The sequence below is a fragment of the Nicrophorus vespilloides genome, unplaced genomic scaffold (assembly GCF_001412225.1).
Source record: "Nicrophorus vespilloides isolate i.1.1-1 unplaced genomic scaffold, Nicve_v1.0, whole genome shotgun sequence".
NCBI classification, from domain to species: domain Eukaryota; kingdom Metazoa; phylum Arthropoda; class Insecta; order Coleoptera; family Silphidae; genus Nicrophorus; species Nicrophorus vespilloides.
Genome location: NW_017098198.1, coordinates 115,752 through 128,978, shown reverse-complemented (window position 1 = coordinate 128,978; position 13,227 = coordinate 115,752). Strand labels below are relative to the sequence as shown.

General features: G+C 30.9%; 1 protein-coding gene across 3 annotated transcripts in view; it reads right to left on the bottom strand.

Annotated features, from left to right (window-relative positions):
* Nucleotides 1–644: 644 nt before the first annotated feature.
* Nucleotides 645–13,227, bottom strand: part of LOC108561891 — a 51,938-nt gene continuing 39,355 nt past the window's right edge. For all 3 annotated transcript variants that reach the window (XM_017920007.1, XM_017920009.1, XM_017920008.1), the window contains exons 3-7: nt 7,793–7,998; nt 6,211–6,346; nt 6,016–6,149; nt 2,651–2,918; nt 645–2,420 (exon numbers count right to left, since the gene is read on the bottom strand). In XM_017920007.1, coding sequence (XP_017775496.1) covers nt 2,332–2,420; nt 2,651–2,918; nt 6,016–6,149; nt 6,211–6,346; nt 7,793–7,998 — 833 coding nt within the window. In that variant the 3' untranslated portion in view covers nt 645–2,331. The remainder of the gene's footprint in view (nt 2,421–2,650; nt 2,919–6,015; nt 6,150–6,210; nt 6,347–7,792; nt 7,999–13,227) is intronic.

Sequence of the window (13,227 nt, the reverse complement as noted above, 5' to 3'; positions counted from 1 at the left end):
AACTTGCTCCTGGAACGAATTAAGTTCGTTGTGTGAGGCACCACTGTAAATTGAATTTTTTTACGTGCAAAATTTTTAATTATAATTGCAAAAAATATTATTATAATATAAATTAAATAAATAATAATAATTGCGAACGAAATTATTAAAATAATTACTTACCTGATTGCGTCCATTTCAATTAAAATATCATAAATAAATAAAACCAGATTCCATTACATACCATTCACTTTATTGTTCAATGAAACAATTATTAAATATTATATAATCAGTTAAAATCAATAATATTACTTCATTATTTTTTTATGTTTATAATCTAAAATCACATATTGTTTTATTTTCATGTTATGTTTTTTTTGTTAATCTCTTTACAATCATTAAGCGTCCTCTATACATGTTTTTTTTATTATTTGTTTAAGTTTACGATTGAAAAGTAATTGGAAAACAGTTTCTTTTTAACATTCAGATGGAAAATATATAGATTCCAACATCAATAATTCCTTCTACCGAATTGCTATTTACAATAAACAATACACATTCAGAAAATAAAAACGTCGCTTTGCTTTACAAAGGTTCTTCATTATCATTAGGTTGTATTTAAAATTAGATTATGTTAATAACATATATATTTTGAATTATTGCCATTTATAATTGATTTTAAAATAATGTTTTTGTGCGCAGAGATTTATAAACCGTATAGTTCGTATTACGAATACGAAGTGTCAATAAACTGTATTATACCGCCCGTAAGCATTTACTTTATAAATAATTGCAGTTTTATAAAGAAATTTTCGAGCAAATTAATATGAAACTAATATGAATTATAACTGGGAAAATATTACCAACGTTTGTTTTGAGTTGGGCCAAATGCAGCTGTGTGATACATAATATTAATATTGAATGTTAATTAGGCCGATACGTTGCAAATTGGTAACAAATTGTCATATTTTAGACATATAAAAATAAATCAAATAGAACATTTACAGATTAAGCCCAGCTTATAAATTTTATTACAACCATGTTTATAAACAAATATGTTTGTTCTTAATTAAAATTATCTTCTCTTCCACCAAATTAAAATAACAAACTATCGTTTACGCATTAAATTAACTCAATAATTATTATACATTTTTGTTTTAAATAAATTTGCTAACAAAACATTAAAATCGGATCAATCCTTTCCTCTGCTCGCATAATTCCTTTGTGTTTATTCGGATATGAAAAAAATAAATTTCTTCGATTTCCAAACAAATACTGCTGAAAGATTTATCTTGCATTTGCGTACTAACAACAGCAGCGGTTTAACTATTAAAAAACATTGTGAATTATATTCGCAACATGAAAAATGATGTATCGAGCCACGTTTCGATTAAATATTGGTTTCGCCGCGTGTCGGCTGCAAATGCGCTGAATTAATAAAGCAAATTTAATTAACAGCAAAGCAATCAATTTTTGTAAATTAAAGCGAAAAGTACAAATAAACGAGCGGTCAGAAGTAAATACATGTATCTGGTGGGCAATGGTATCGGTGATGGTGGTGCTCTGTTTATGATTTTCAATTGTATTTGCAGAATTGACACGATGGTTCTCCGATACAAAGCATTTTTCTTCGTCCGTGATTCCTTTCTTTGTTTCGATAATACACACACAGATACATACATCTTTACATCTATATATAGACGACGGTCACACACAAACACATTTTCTTCTCTTTTTTTGTTGTTGTTCGTCTCTCGCGCACCCCTCGCGCGCCCTCTTTCTTCTTTCTCTTGCCTCCTGCGCCCGGCTTTATTGTCGGGGAATATTATAAATGACATCGTTTAATAACAAGGGAATTTAAAGCGAAGCGTGTCAAACGCATGACAGTCCATACAAATCGTTTTGTTTTGTGAACGCTTCCGAGCGTATTGTCCTCAAAAAGGGACAGAGAAGTGGACCAATGAGGAGAGAACCGAACGGCGATGGAACCTTTTCCCTTTCGTTACATTCACCAACCTGCTGATCACTTAACTAAATCGACCCAACCGTTCTGCAACATATGCAGCAACAACAAAGAGTGAAATAAATTTCCAGAATAATGTCGAACCCAATCTCTGCACACAAAAGCCATTGGTAGCATATGTATGTATATGTAATTAGATGAGTAGTGGAAACTGAAAATTTACATGTGTTGTGGTAAAATCAGATATACGCATGTCATCAGTTTCTCGAATTGTCTATTTCTTATATGTGTGCGTGTTTTTTTTTATATAGTTTGGTTTGTTTCAATCTGTATTTCATCGCTTAGTTATTTAGGCACAAATAATTCGTTCGAGTCCCGCGGCATGATCATTACCTAAACAAGAGGAGCTGCAGCGCAATCAGAACGTTCAAAACCATCCGGTCCAACCGCACTGGAGATCCGTTGTGCCCGAAAATATCTGCAAAAACAATAACCACAATTAATCGAAACACACAAAACAAGCCGGGCTGCAAAACCAAACACCCAAATCAGCTCTCCATTCTCTCACTCGCAATCGCACAAACACGCACTCACACATACACGAGATACACACAGTTGAAGAGAACGAACTCTGCATTACACACATTCGACAGGCTGAGAGTATCGACCGAATTGTTAAACGCCTATAATGATATTCGGGATCATTACCAAAATTGTCGTCGTCGTGGGTCTGCGATGATGTGGAGAGGAGGACCGGTGCCAGCAACGGTGTTTCATCCCTGATAAAGCCATCAGTGTATCTGTTCCAAGCAGAGTAGATTGTCGCTTCGCATTTAAGGATCATCGGTCCCGTAATAAAGTAAGACTTATTTGCAATGATTTCGATGCGGGACTTGGACGTTTGAAGATCTGCATCATCAATCTCCGGTTCGTGCCTTGTGGGAAATATTTTTACATCATCATTGTGCGGGGTCACCTGCAAAAAGGAAAATGAAACAAACATACTCAGTTTTAATCCGTTGAAAAAATATCGAAGAACATAAACACAAATCGGAGATGGACATATTTCACTTTGGATTACGTCTAAGTGAAAACAGGGATCGATATTTCGAAATCAATTCAATCCGGATTTGATAGGGGAAATGTTTGCCTTAGCCGAGTGAAGGCAAAGAAAATATTGAATGCACTGGTAGAAAGATTATTAATTCTACGCATTCTAAAAATAACAGCGTTTTAAATTGCCTTCCTTCATTCATTTTTAATAACATAAATTATTTTCTATGAAACATGTATATGTCGGATGCATCATTTGAAGTTATAGATATTTGATGAACATAAAAAGGAAAATACCGTAATGAAAAAGGTAGGGCATAAAGCGCTCTTTGTTTAATTGCCTTTTGTTCATGTAGTTTTTTTTTTATAAAAAATATTATAATAAATATTATTATCATTTAAAAAGCTACAAAATAATAGTCAACGGGTACATCAAATTGGATAGTGATAATAATAGAATAATACAGATATCAAACATACAATGCAATGCATTTATATTGGACGCAATGAGTTTGATGCGTGCATTTTAACTGTTAAAACAACATTGATTTTAAACCTACTACAGAATACTACTAAACTACTATCTAAAACAGAATATATTTTACAATGTTTGCATTCAAATTTCGGAGAAGACTACATGTTTTTGTGTTATTGATCAAAAGATGGTTTTATACAAAGTTGAAGACAAATGACGTGGGAGGCATTAGATGGGAAATATGACAGACATAAAAGCGGCATCTTAAATAAACAAGATAGTCTATGTTCTTGAATGAGATGAGAAAATGCAATCACTTCGTACATGAAAAAGGTATCGAACCATTTATATTCCACAAGCACTACTTACTGTTTTATCTAATAATGTTGTTTTACTTCGTGTTTTCTTGCTTGTTAATTTCGGACATATTTAAAAAAAATTATCAGAATTTCTGGTGTTGTTATATATATCTCTAATGTATAAGTCTAAGTGTAGAAAGGCATCAATGTTATATAAATATTATCAAAATTTCCATGAAATATTTTTTTTTATATTTATCATATTTAAAGAGAAAAATACACGAAGCTTATAGTAATAATACTATTTATAGTAATCCAACGATAATAAATAATAATTTTGATAAAATAGCCCTTTCTTATTGAGTTAAAATTTGTTAACAATTCCAAAAAAATACTAAGTCAAAGAAGCAGAGCATTTTGATACATAAGAAATATATTTTGTACTCTTGTATTTTCAAGCAAATGTTTTGATGCAGTACAAAAATCAATTAAATATAGAGATATAATTGGAAAATTATTGAAGATATTTTATAGAGGATCTATTATAGTTGAAACAAAAACAATGCGCGTATCTTCTCAAAAGTAAAAACTTGTTTGTTTTTGTTTTAAAGTTCTTTATTAATGTGAAATTGATGTTACAGGTTATGTTATGTTATTGTTTTTTTGTGGCTTTTTGCGAGCTTGAGTTCTTTGAGACATTACAAAGTAAAAACTGGAAAGCCAGATTTGATATATGACTATAATAGTATACATTGTTTTATAGTCGCAATAAACGCAAATCCACTAAGTTTGCGATTTTATATATATATAACTCAATTGTATGAAGTTTAGTTGATTTAGTCCTTGTGAATGTAGAATTTAGTTGTTTAATTTCATGTTTTTGAAGTTTGTTTTGGTGTTTACTCTAATCATCATTAAAACAACAATTTCATAACATAACTGAAAATATATTTTTTGAGTTCGATTTATATAGTTTAGTAACATTAACTTTTGTTAAAGTTTCATAGAAATAATTGCAATAATCATTTTAGCCCATAAAATCGCACTAGTCCCGTTAATTTTTTAAATGTATTCTGACCGTATCGTCCCTGTATATAAAAAAGTGATCTTATTGGTTTGTGTATGTATTCTATTATATACAATGTGAATTTACAAAATATTTTTTATAAGCATATTACACAAATGTATAAGCGAATATATGTTTACTAAAGCTTTGCAAAGAAAATATTGCAAAGTTTACAATATTTACATTGGTATATTTCAATAAATACACAATATTTTTTACTTGTGTATCACAAAGACTTTAAGGATTAAATGTATCAATGCTTCAGTGATAATCAAGAACGATTTAATGTTACTTAAATTATTTTTAGTTAATCTAAATACAAAACAAAATGATATGCCTATATTTTATTTTTACAATTGTTGTATATGAAGAAGGCTCCATTTCTTCATATACAACAATCTTACTAAAATTATATTGTTTAGAGGTATCTGAAAAATGTTTAGATCTATCTGAAAATGTTCAAATTATATAAATAATTAATGACAATTATTTATTTAAAGTATTGATGTTTATGGTGATTTCAAAGTGCTCCTCCTGTTAATGTAATTGATTTCATACACGTTTATAATGTCATAAAAATGAATAATTTTAAGGGGGCGGTAGGCCAAACAAGTTTGGGAACCACAGCTCTAGATAATCTAATATTTTCTTTCAAATGTATACCATATTTTCGGACAGAGGGAATTACTTATTTAAATTGAATTTTATACTCACAACAACTACGTAGTTTTGTCTGATACAGAGATCATTTAGCGCTATACACTTCGTAAATATTTTTAATTGAGTCGGAGACATAGCAGCGGAGTATCGTCAAATTGGGCAAACAACAGGATTGGGGTGCGAGTTTTGCTATGGGCTATGTTAGAGATTTTGGCTAGAAGGGCGGCGAGGCGCGAAGGAGGAATAAAATGTGATTATGGAATTGGTGTGATTATTATGCATGGCGGATTTTCGTTACAACCGAGGGAAACTTTTAATGGGAATCGTAATAATAATAATACCGGGAATGTAAGGGATGGGGTTTTGCTAGTAAGCAAAGTTTCGGCCACAATTTATTTCCGGTCCCCGTGCCGTGCATGTTCTTTTTTAAATATTTTTTTTCGTCATCTTCGTCGTCGCATTCAGGAATACTTTCGTGGGGAAATCCTTTAAAAATGTATGCACAAAGTTGCTCACTCACCAATTCGTCATTAATATACCACGTTATGTTGGCCGCAGGGGTGGAACCGGTCGTCGAGCACATCGCCACGATCCTCTTACCGACCTCCACCTTTTTGGGCTCGATTTCCAACGAGGGTGAACCACTGGGGACTTCTGCAAAGACAAACAAAACAACACAAGGTAGAGTAGAGTTTGTAACTGGTAGCAATCATACCAATAATGGTCATATGAGCCATTTTAATTTCAGTGTGGAATAGGGGCGCATCGGCGGAGACCTCACACTTGTAGTCGCCCGAGAGTTCCTTTCGCACCCCACGTAAAGTGACTTCGGTGGGTCCGGATTTGGCAATCTGCATTGGAAAAGGAAAAGATTACAAACACTTTATCGCGCCTCATGCATTATTCACAATTCTATTATGAATTATCCACGCACCGCTTCAACTGAAAAATATCGCGATCGCTTCTCTATCTATAATAGAAATTTAATTCAACACACTTTTCATTCGCCAAGAACTTGTATCAACATGTCTGCATACATTTGCGAACTTTAAGGAAAATTTATTTTTATGCTGCGCGAACCGTACAAGAGCGGAAACGGAAAGAATCCTTATTACTCATGAGGAAATTATGGCCTTCGTTGCTATCGTAATCACATTTGCAGCATATTTCCAAGTCAATAACTTTTAATGGGCACGCCAAGACGCCGCGCTGCGGTGGCCAACAAGTCCATCTCGATACTTACGTAAGATTTTTTTATAACTTTAATTTGTTCAAATTATTTTTGATCATTGGCTATAACTTTTTCTTTATTTCTTTACCAAATATTTGAAAGAAACAACCCATAAAACAATTATGATATAAACTAAAAATAATTTATTTAATATAACAAGTAAATATAATAAATAATTAATCCACATATATTTTTTTAAGATATGTTTTCTTTAGTAATAGTAATAACTAATTGAAGCAACCAAATTCAAATTTAACATTTCCAGCTCGTATTTAGAACCTTTCATTTTATTAGTATTATAATGAAAAAAATAGGTCAGTACCTCATTTGTTATGTAATCTGTGTTTATAAAATTGATAATGCGTCAAAATTGCACATAAAATATAATAAGATATTAGTTTAGTCAGTGGTCGTAATTCAAATTTTGGTCTCCCCCGAAAAATATTAATATTAACATTTTTATTATGAAAATTATAAAAAATAAAATGTATTTCAAATTTAAACTTCTTTCTTCTAGATTTTAAATTCACGAGAAATCTTGCTATAGATTTTTTTAAATTAACGTTCTATGGCTTCATAAAAATAAGGCCTGCGCAAATTTGAATAACGTAGCCCAAATCAATGTTCTGACAATTTGGTAGCTTACATTGAGAGTGTCGTGGGCCCTAGACATGAGGAGTTCAGTGACTACAGGATACATTTTAAAATTTTAGTACCCTAAATATGTTTTTGTTTGGGCCGACTTCTTTGTAGTTCCAAAACTGAATCTAGCGATAATCAAAGTATATTTCTGAAAACCATAAGAATCTGCATGACATTTTTTTAATACCTATTAAATAACTACTATTATAATGTATTTATAAGTAAACATATCTAATAGTTTAATTTTCAGATAAAAAAAAACTATAGAGCAATAGCGTAGCTTATCTAATTACCAGCACCAAAGAAAATTAATATTTATTAGTGTAATTTTGGAACAAAAAATTTACATAGTCTTATAATAATTGAATAAAATTAGTTTTAATTATAACACATACAATAATGCAATAATTATATAATTACTTACGTCAACATGAATGTGAGGCATGGTGAAAGCTCGAGATGGCGGCGACTCCTTCGGAACAAATCTGTAGAACTCGACGTCGTTCCTGTACCATTTAATGGTGTACAGAGCGACCTCTTCTAAATCATAATTGCAAGAAAGTGTAACTGTGTCGCCGCTTTTTACAACTTGCGGGACTCTTATGATGAGAGATTTTAATCCATCAGCACCTGAAACAGACCAATTAAATTTTAAGTGCGCCGTCGGTCGGAAACTGGGGAGAGCTGAGAAGAGGGAAATGCATTTCCCCTCATTTCGGGAAAGCGCGCGTGCGAAATATGTAAATAATTTGTAATCTCCTCTCGAGCGCGACGAACAATTGATGTGATTAGTCGGCGCCGCATTTAAATAGAATTTCTTCTTTCCTCGACGCTTTTTAAAAGGAAAAGCCGCATTAAAATATTACCGCATTTCTTGTTCCAGCCGTGCAACTTTTGCTCCAGTCCGTTTTATGAATTTTAATACGACCGGAGGAAACCAAAGCAAACCAAAGATGCTGCTCGCACTACCCGCTGTAAACAAAACATGAGCACTCGTATCTTTTTATTTATTTATCTTCTTCTTCTACAGACATGGAAGACATTTAGTTGCAACGCAATAAATTTTCAGAACTTTCGTAAAATTAACGAAGTCTCTTCATCGGATCTAAATGGACGCAATTTAGTCTGTAAGGGTGCATCCTTGATTCCCTCTTCTTATCCTTTTATGTTCCCTTTAATATTCATGGAGTTTTATCTCCCAAAATTGCAAAAACATTTAACGTTACTATTTATTCATGTATAATAATAGATTATTTATATTTTATGAAACTTGTCAAATGTGAGTTACTCCCTTTGATTTATATTACTATCATTCAAACAGATTAAAGTCACAAAAGTGAGTAAGATATTTAAATGTAATCAATTTTTTTTTGTAGAAAATTAAATAATGTAAAAAAATTCCATTTATCATTTTAAGGAAATTTATATTGAAAAAGGTTGTGATGGAAAAAATAATTTCAAATCTCATAATACTGTATTATCATAATCATACAGTTGAAGTATAATAATTATGTTATAAAAATATTTGTATTGAAAATTAAAGAAATACATAATTTGTACATTTTAATTTGTATAGGACTATTTGAAAATAAATATGTCGGATGTATCTATCATTTTTTTATATATATATACAAAAAAAAATCATTTTTCAGCCATCTATTTTACATAAAATAATAAATTGGTATGGTGATAATTAAAATAAAAAATATAAAAGACGTCAAGTAACCAACCTTAACGTGTTCACATTGAAGGCACACGCACTCACGAACTGTTTATTCTAAAAACGATTTGGTAGGTCTTGTGGCTTGAAACGCTTCAGTATTCGGCAATGGTTTTCTGTGTTAGTCCATAATAAAGGTGTTTGGATGAATAAAATTTCATATTGTTACTTTCGAAATATTGATATATTTTGTAATTTGATCCGTTGAATGTGATGAGCACATTTTTTATACTAACTCAATGTTATTTGAAATGAAATGAGATTTGAAATCTCAATATCGATTGATTTGATGTTACATAAAAATCCGTCATTGAAATGTCTTTTATATGACAAAGAATAAAATCAACAAATTTAATTAAATGATAAGATAAATAGGTAAGAATATTGTTGGGGAAAAGTATGCAAATTTCATTATGTCGTGCAATGTATGTTGAAATAGCAAGTGCAAGAGATTGGGAGGGTGGCCATTTGGTCCCGGGCTTTGTCTTTGCACTGCAGCGAATCCAATTCGTACTGTGGAGTACGACGGGTGGCTTTGTAGTAGTAAATGATTGTTTCACTCTGAATACCAATTCTACGATTCACTTTATATTTTCTATTTTACCTCTGCTATGACCATTCGCCCAAATGACTGCTGCTGTTGCCTCTGCAATTATATACTGCTCATGTTTTTTTTTTTACATATTGGTAAAACTTCTACGCAATTTACTATAACTTTCTCCTTCTTTATAATAAACAATTTGTTCTTTATTTATGGAATAATTCTAAAATTAAACTACCGGATTTCAAATAAACATTTTCCAATATGTGGCAAGTAAAACATTAATTGTAAATAGTTATATAAATACAATAAATAATAATTATGCTAAAAAATAATGCTAAAAAAAAATAAAACTTTTTATACAAAAGTTTTATAAAAATTAATGTGTTATATATGTCAAGATTTTTTTTTGTTGCATTTGAATGTAGTAAAAATAATATTCGTTGAATATTTGGATGAAAATAACGTACGGGATTGAAATGCATCACATATTTCGAAACCCGTTTGACAATTTGCAAACAGCTTCCGTGAAAAATATACTGCAATTAATTTGGGATAAAAAATAATAGAGTTTTTACTATTTATTTTTGTCGAATTTTGATATAAATAAATATTTTCGTGAATAATGTATAGTAATTATGTCTACTAAAAATGTGTTTGCAAGTTTTGAATAAAATTATAACAAATAAGGTTAAATAAAAATATAAAAAAAAAAAAAAAAGGGTTATTGACCGCAGCCTGCCTTATTTTTATCTGTAATTATTGTATAATTATTATAATATATTTTGTGGAACATTGTAACAATACTAATTACCAACATTGTTATGTTCTAATAAATAAAACAATTCATTGATAAACTTTTTTTTAATTCATATCTAAATATATTCTGCAAATTATATTTATCTTTCTTCGAATATATCTCCAATATATGTATGTATTGTTCTAAATGAAAATAATATTAAAAAATGTTATATAAACTCGGTGTTATGTAAGTAATGAAACCCTATTTATATGATTCAGAAAGTATAAGTTCACAATTTTAGTTATAAAATAATTAAATTATAGTTTAATTGTTTTACGGTTAAAAGAATGTAACAAATATATTCTTATATAATATTAATATTGTTAATCAATAATATGTATGTGATTTTATTTTGAACAGACGTTAATATGCTTGTGAAAATACATCACATAAAACAAAGGTTAATATATTTTCATATGGCGAAAATGCAGCTGTTACAAGTTATACAATTTATAGTTTGTGACAATTTGTGTATAATAATATATTTATTATTTTATAATAACTGCCTCATAATTTGATAGACTGGTGCATTTCATTCGATCAGAAAGTACACTAACATTAACATTTAGGGTAATACTTGTTTACAGTTTATATGGCGATTATTACTGGAAGAAAATTTAAGTGTTTCGGTGAAAAATCGTTTATTTTTAGTATTATACAATGCACAACTTCTTCGTGTATATAGTGTGGTAAGTGTTTGAATTTCATTTTACTAATCTCTGACGATAAAAATGGTTTTGTATAGCTTTGTTTTGTGTAGTAGACACATTCTTGTTAATTAATGTTTCCACCGTAGATCCTTGCGCAAATTTCCTTTTGAGATTTTTGTCAAATTGTTTCTAAATTATGTAAGAATTTGTACATATGCTACGAAAAAACAAATAAAAAAATCGATTCATTGCTGAGACGATTTAAGTTATAATTTGTCAAATTTTTCGACTGTAATATACAGTGGAATTGTATCGATCCGGGGTCTTTGTGATGGTCTCTTTATATTTTTTATATGTGTTTATTTATAAAAGCGTACATAGTTTGCTTATATACTATAATAATGGTTATACACAATACTTTTTTGTTTTGCAAAAAATCAAACACAAATTATATTTGCATATGCGAAGATGACAAAAAAATCGAAGATGGTTAAATATATTTAAAAAAATACATTTATGTCATTATGATAGATCTGACATCTATCTCCTCATCACTCCTTATGCGAAACGTCGCTCGAGTCACTTATGTTAAATTTTGTTATTCTCGTTAAGCGAGGTTCCACTATATATAAGTAATGGTCAATTAAATCCGTCCTTACATTTTCTTTGAACAGTTCAGTAGTTGAATGTCAGTAGTTGAATTGATTCCTTTATTGCTCACAAATGATTGAAAATCACTCCTGTATTGGGGGGACCCGCTTCATATTTATGCCTGGTGTCTCAAAGTCCCATCATGCAGCAATTGTAATATAACACTATGCGTCAATAAGTTAAACCAGGCTTTAGTTGCAATATTTGATAGAATATTAGTTTATGTATTATGGTATTAAGACGTTTTACTTATTAGTTTAAATTTTTAAATATAAATAATGTTTCTGAACATTCGTAGTGAAATAAATGTAATGAGTTCATAAATAATTTAGAACTAAATGTAAGTCGTCTGATAAAACAAACAGAAATACGCCGAGTGTGGTTAGCTTTCAAGCGAATTGTCAATGTGCTAACATAAAAGCGAAAGATATGCATGCGAAGGGGTTGAAGAGGACCGATGGGGTGGGGGTTTGTAGCGCGATGAATACCGTTTTCGGTGCAATTTCGTATAATGTAATGATCCCCTCTACGTTGAATAAAAGTTTGCGCTTAAATTCAATTCGTATTTTTCGTGTGTTCTCTCGGTAGCTGCACGTCGAGGATTAAACTATTGTTGGGGCCTCTGGGATTATCGGCGGGGCGTTTCATAAATAAAAGAAAATTGTCTATGCGAGAGAGCGAAGGGTTGGGTTTTCGTCGTCGATGTAGGAGCAAGGGATGAGGCTGCATGATCGGATTTTCGAAAAGGGATTTCTCTTTTGTTGTTCCACATCGGACATTCAATATTTAATGAAAATCGGTCAACGCGTGCAAATTACCCTTTCGCGACCGGAACCGGATCACTACGGGCTTTTTCCGTGTCCTCCGACTGGCACCAATCATGATGCCCTGATGCTCTAGCAGAGACCCGAATTGAAAATGCATGAGATGTTTTCGACGCATCCACTTCGTATATCACCAATCATCGGCATACATATTTAAATTAACGAAAGATTAATTAAAGGATTCATTTGTGCTCTTTTTCCTACACTGTCATCGACTATCCCTAATACTGCTTCAGTCTGTGGTCATTTATATTATTTATATATCAATTTACTGCAGTCGAATACCAATTCTATATATTTATTTGAAAATATGGAATATTTTCTTTTATTTTCACGTATCGACGACTGCTTATGTCCTGATTTTGATTTGTTTCTTATATTATAAGATTTCTGATACAAAAATTCTTCATTGTACAGATTATTCTGATTTTCAAGCGTTTTTGAACTACTCTTCGTTTCTATTCATCAATCAATTTTTATATTATAAATTTATGGTTCACCTCGTCTTCCGTTCACCTCGACGACTGCTTGTGTCATTTATCATTATACAATTTATGATCAATGTACAGATTAGAAAAATATGGTCTATATATAGTCAAACCTCTAATCACGATAGACTTGTTTACAACTCTTAATATCTTCTCCTCGTCACTCGTTAGCGAAGTTCCACT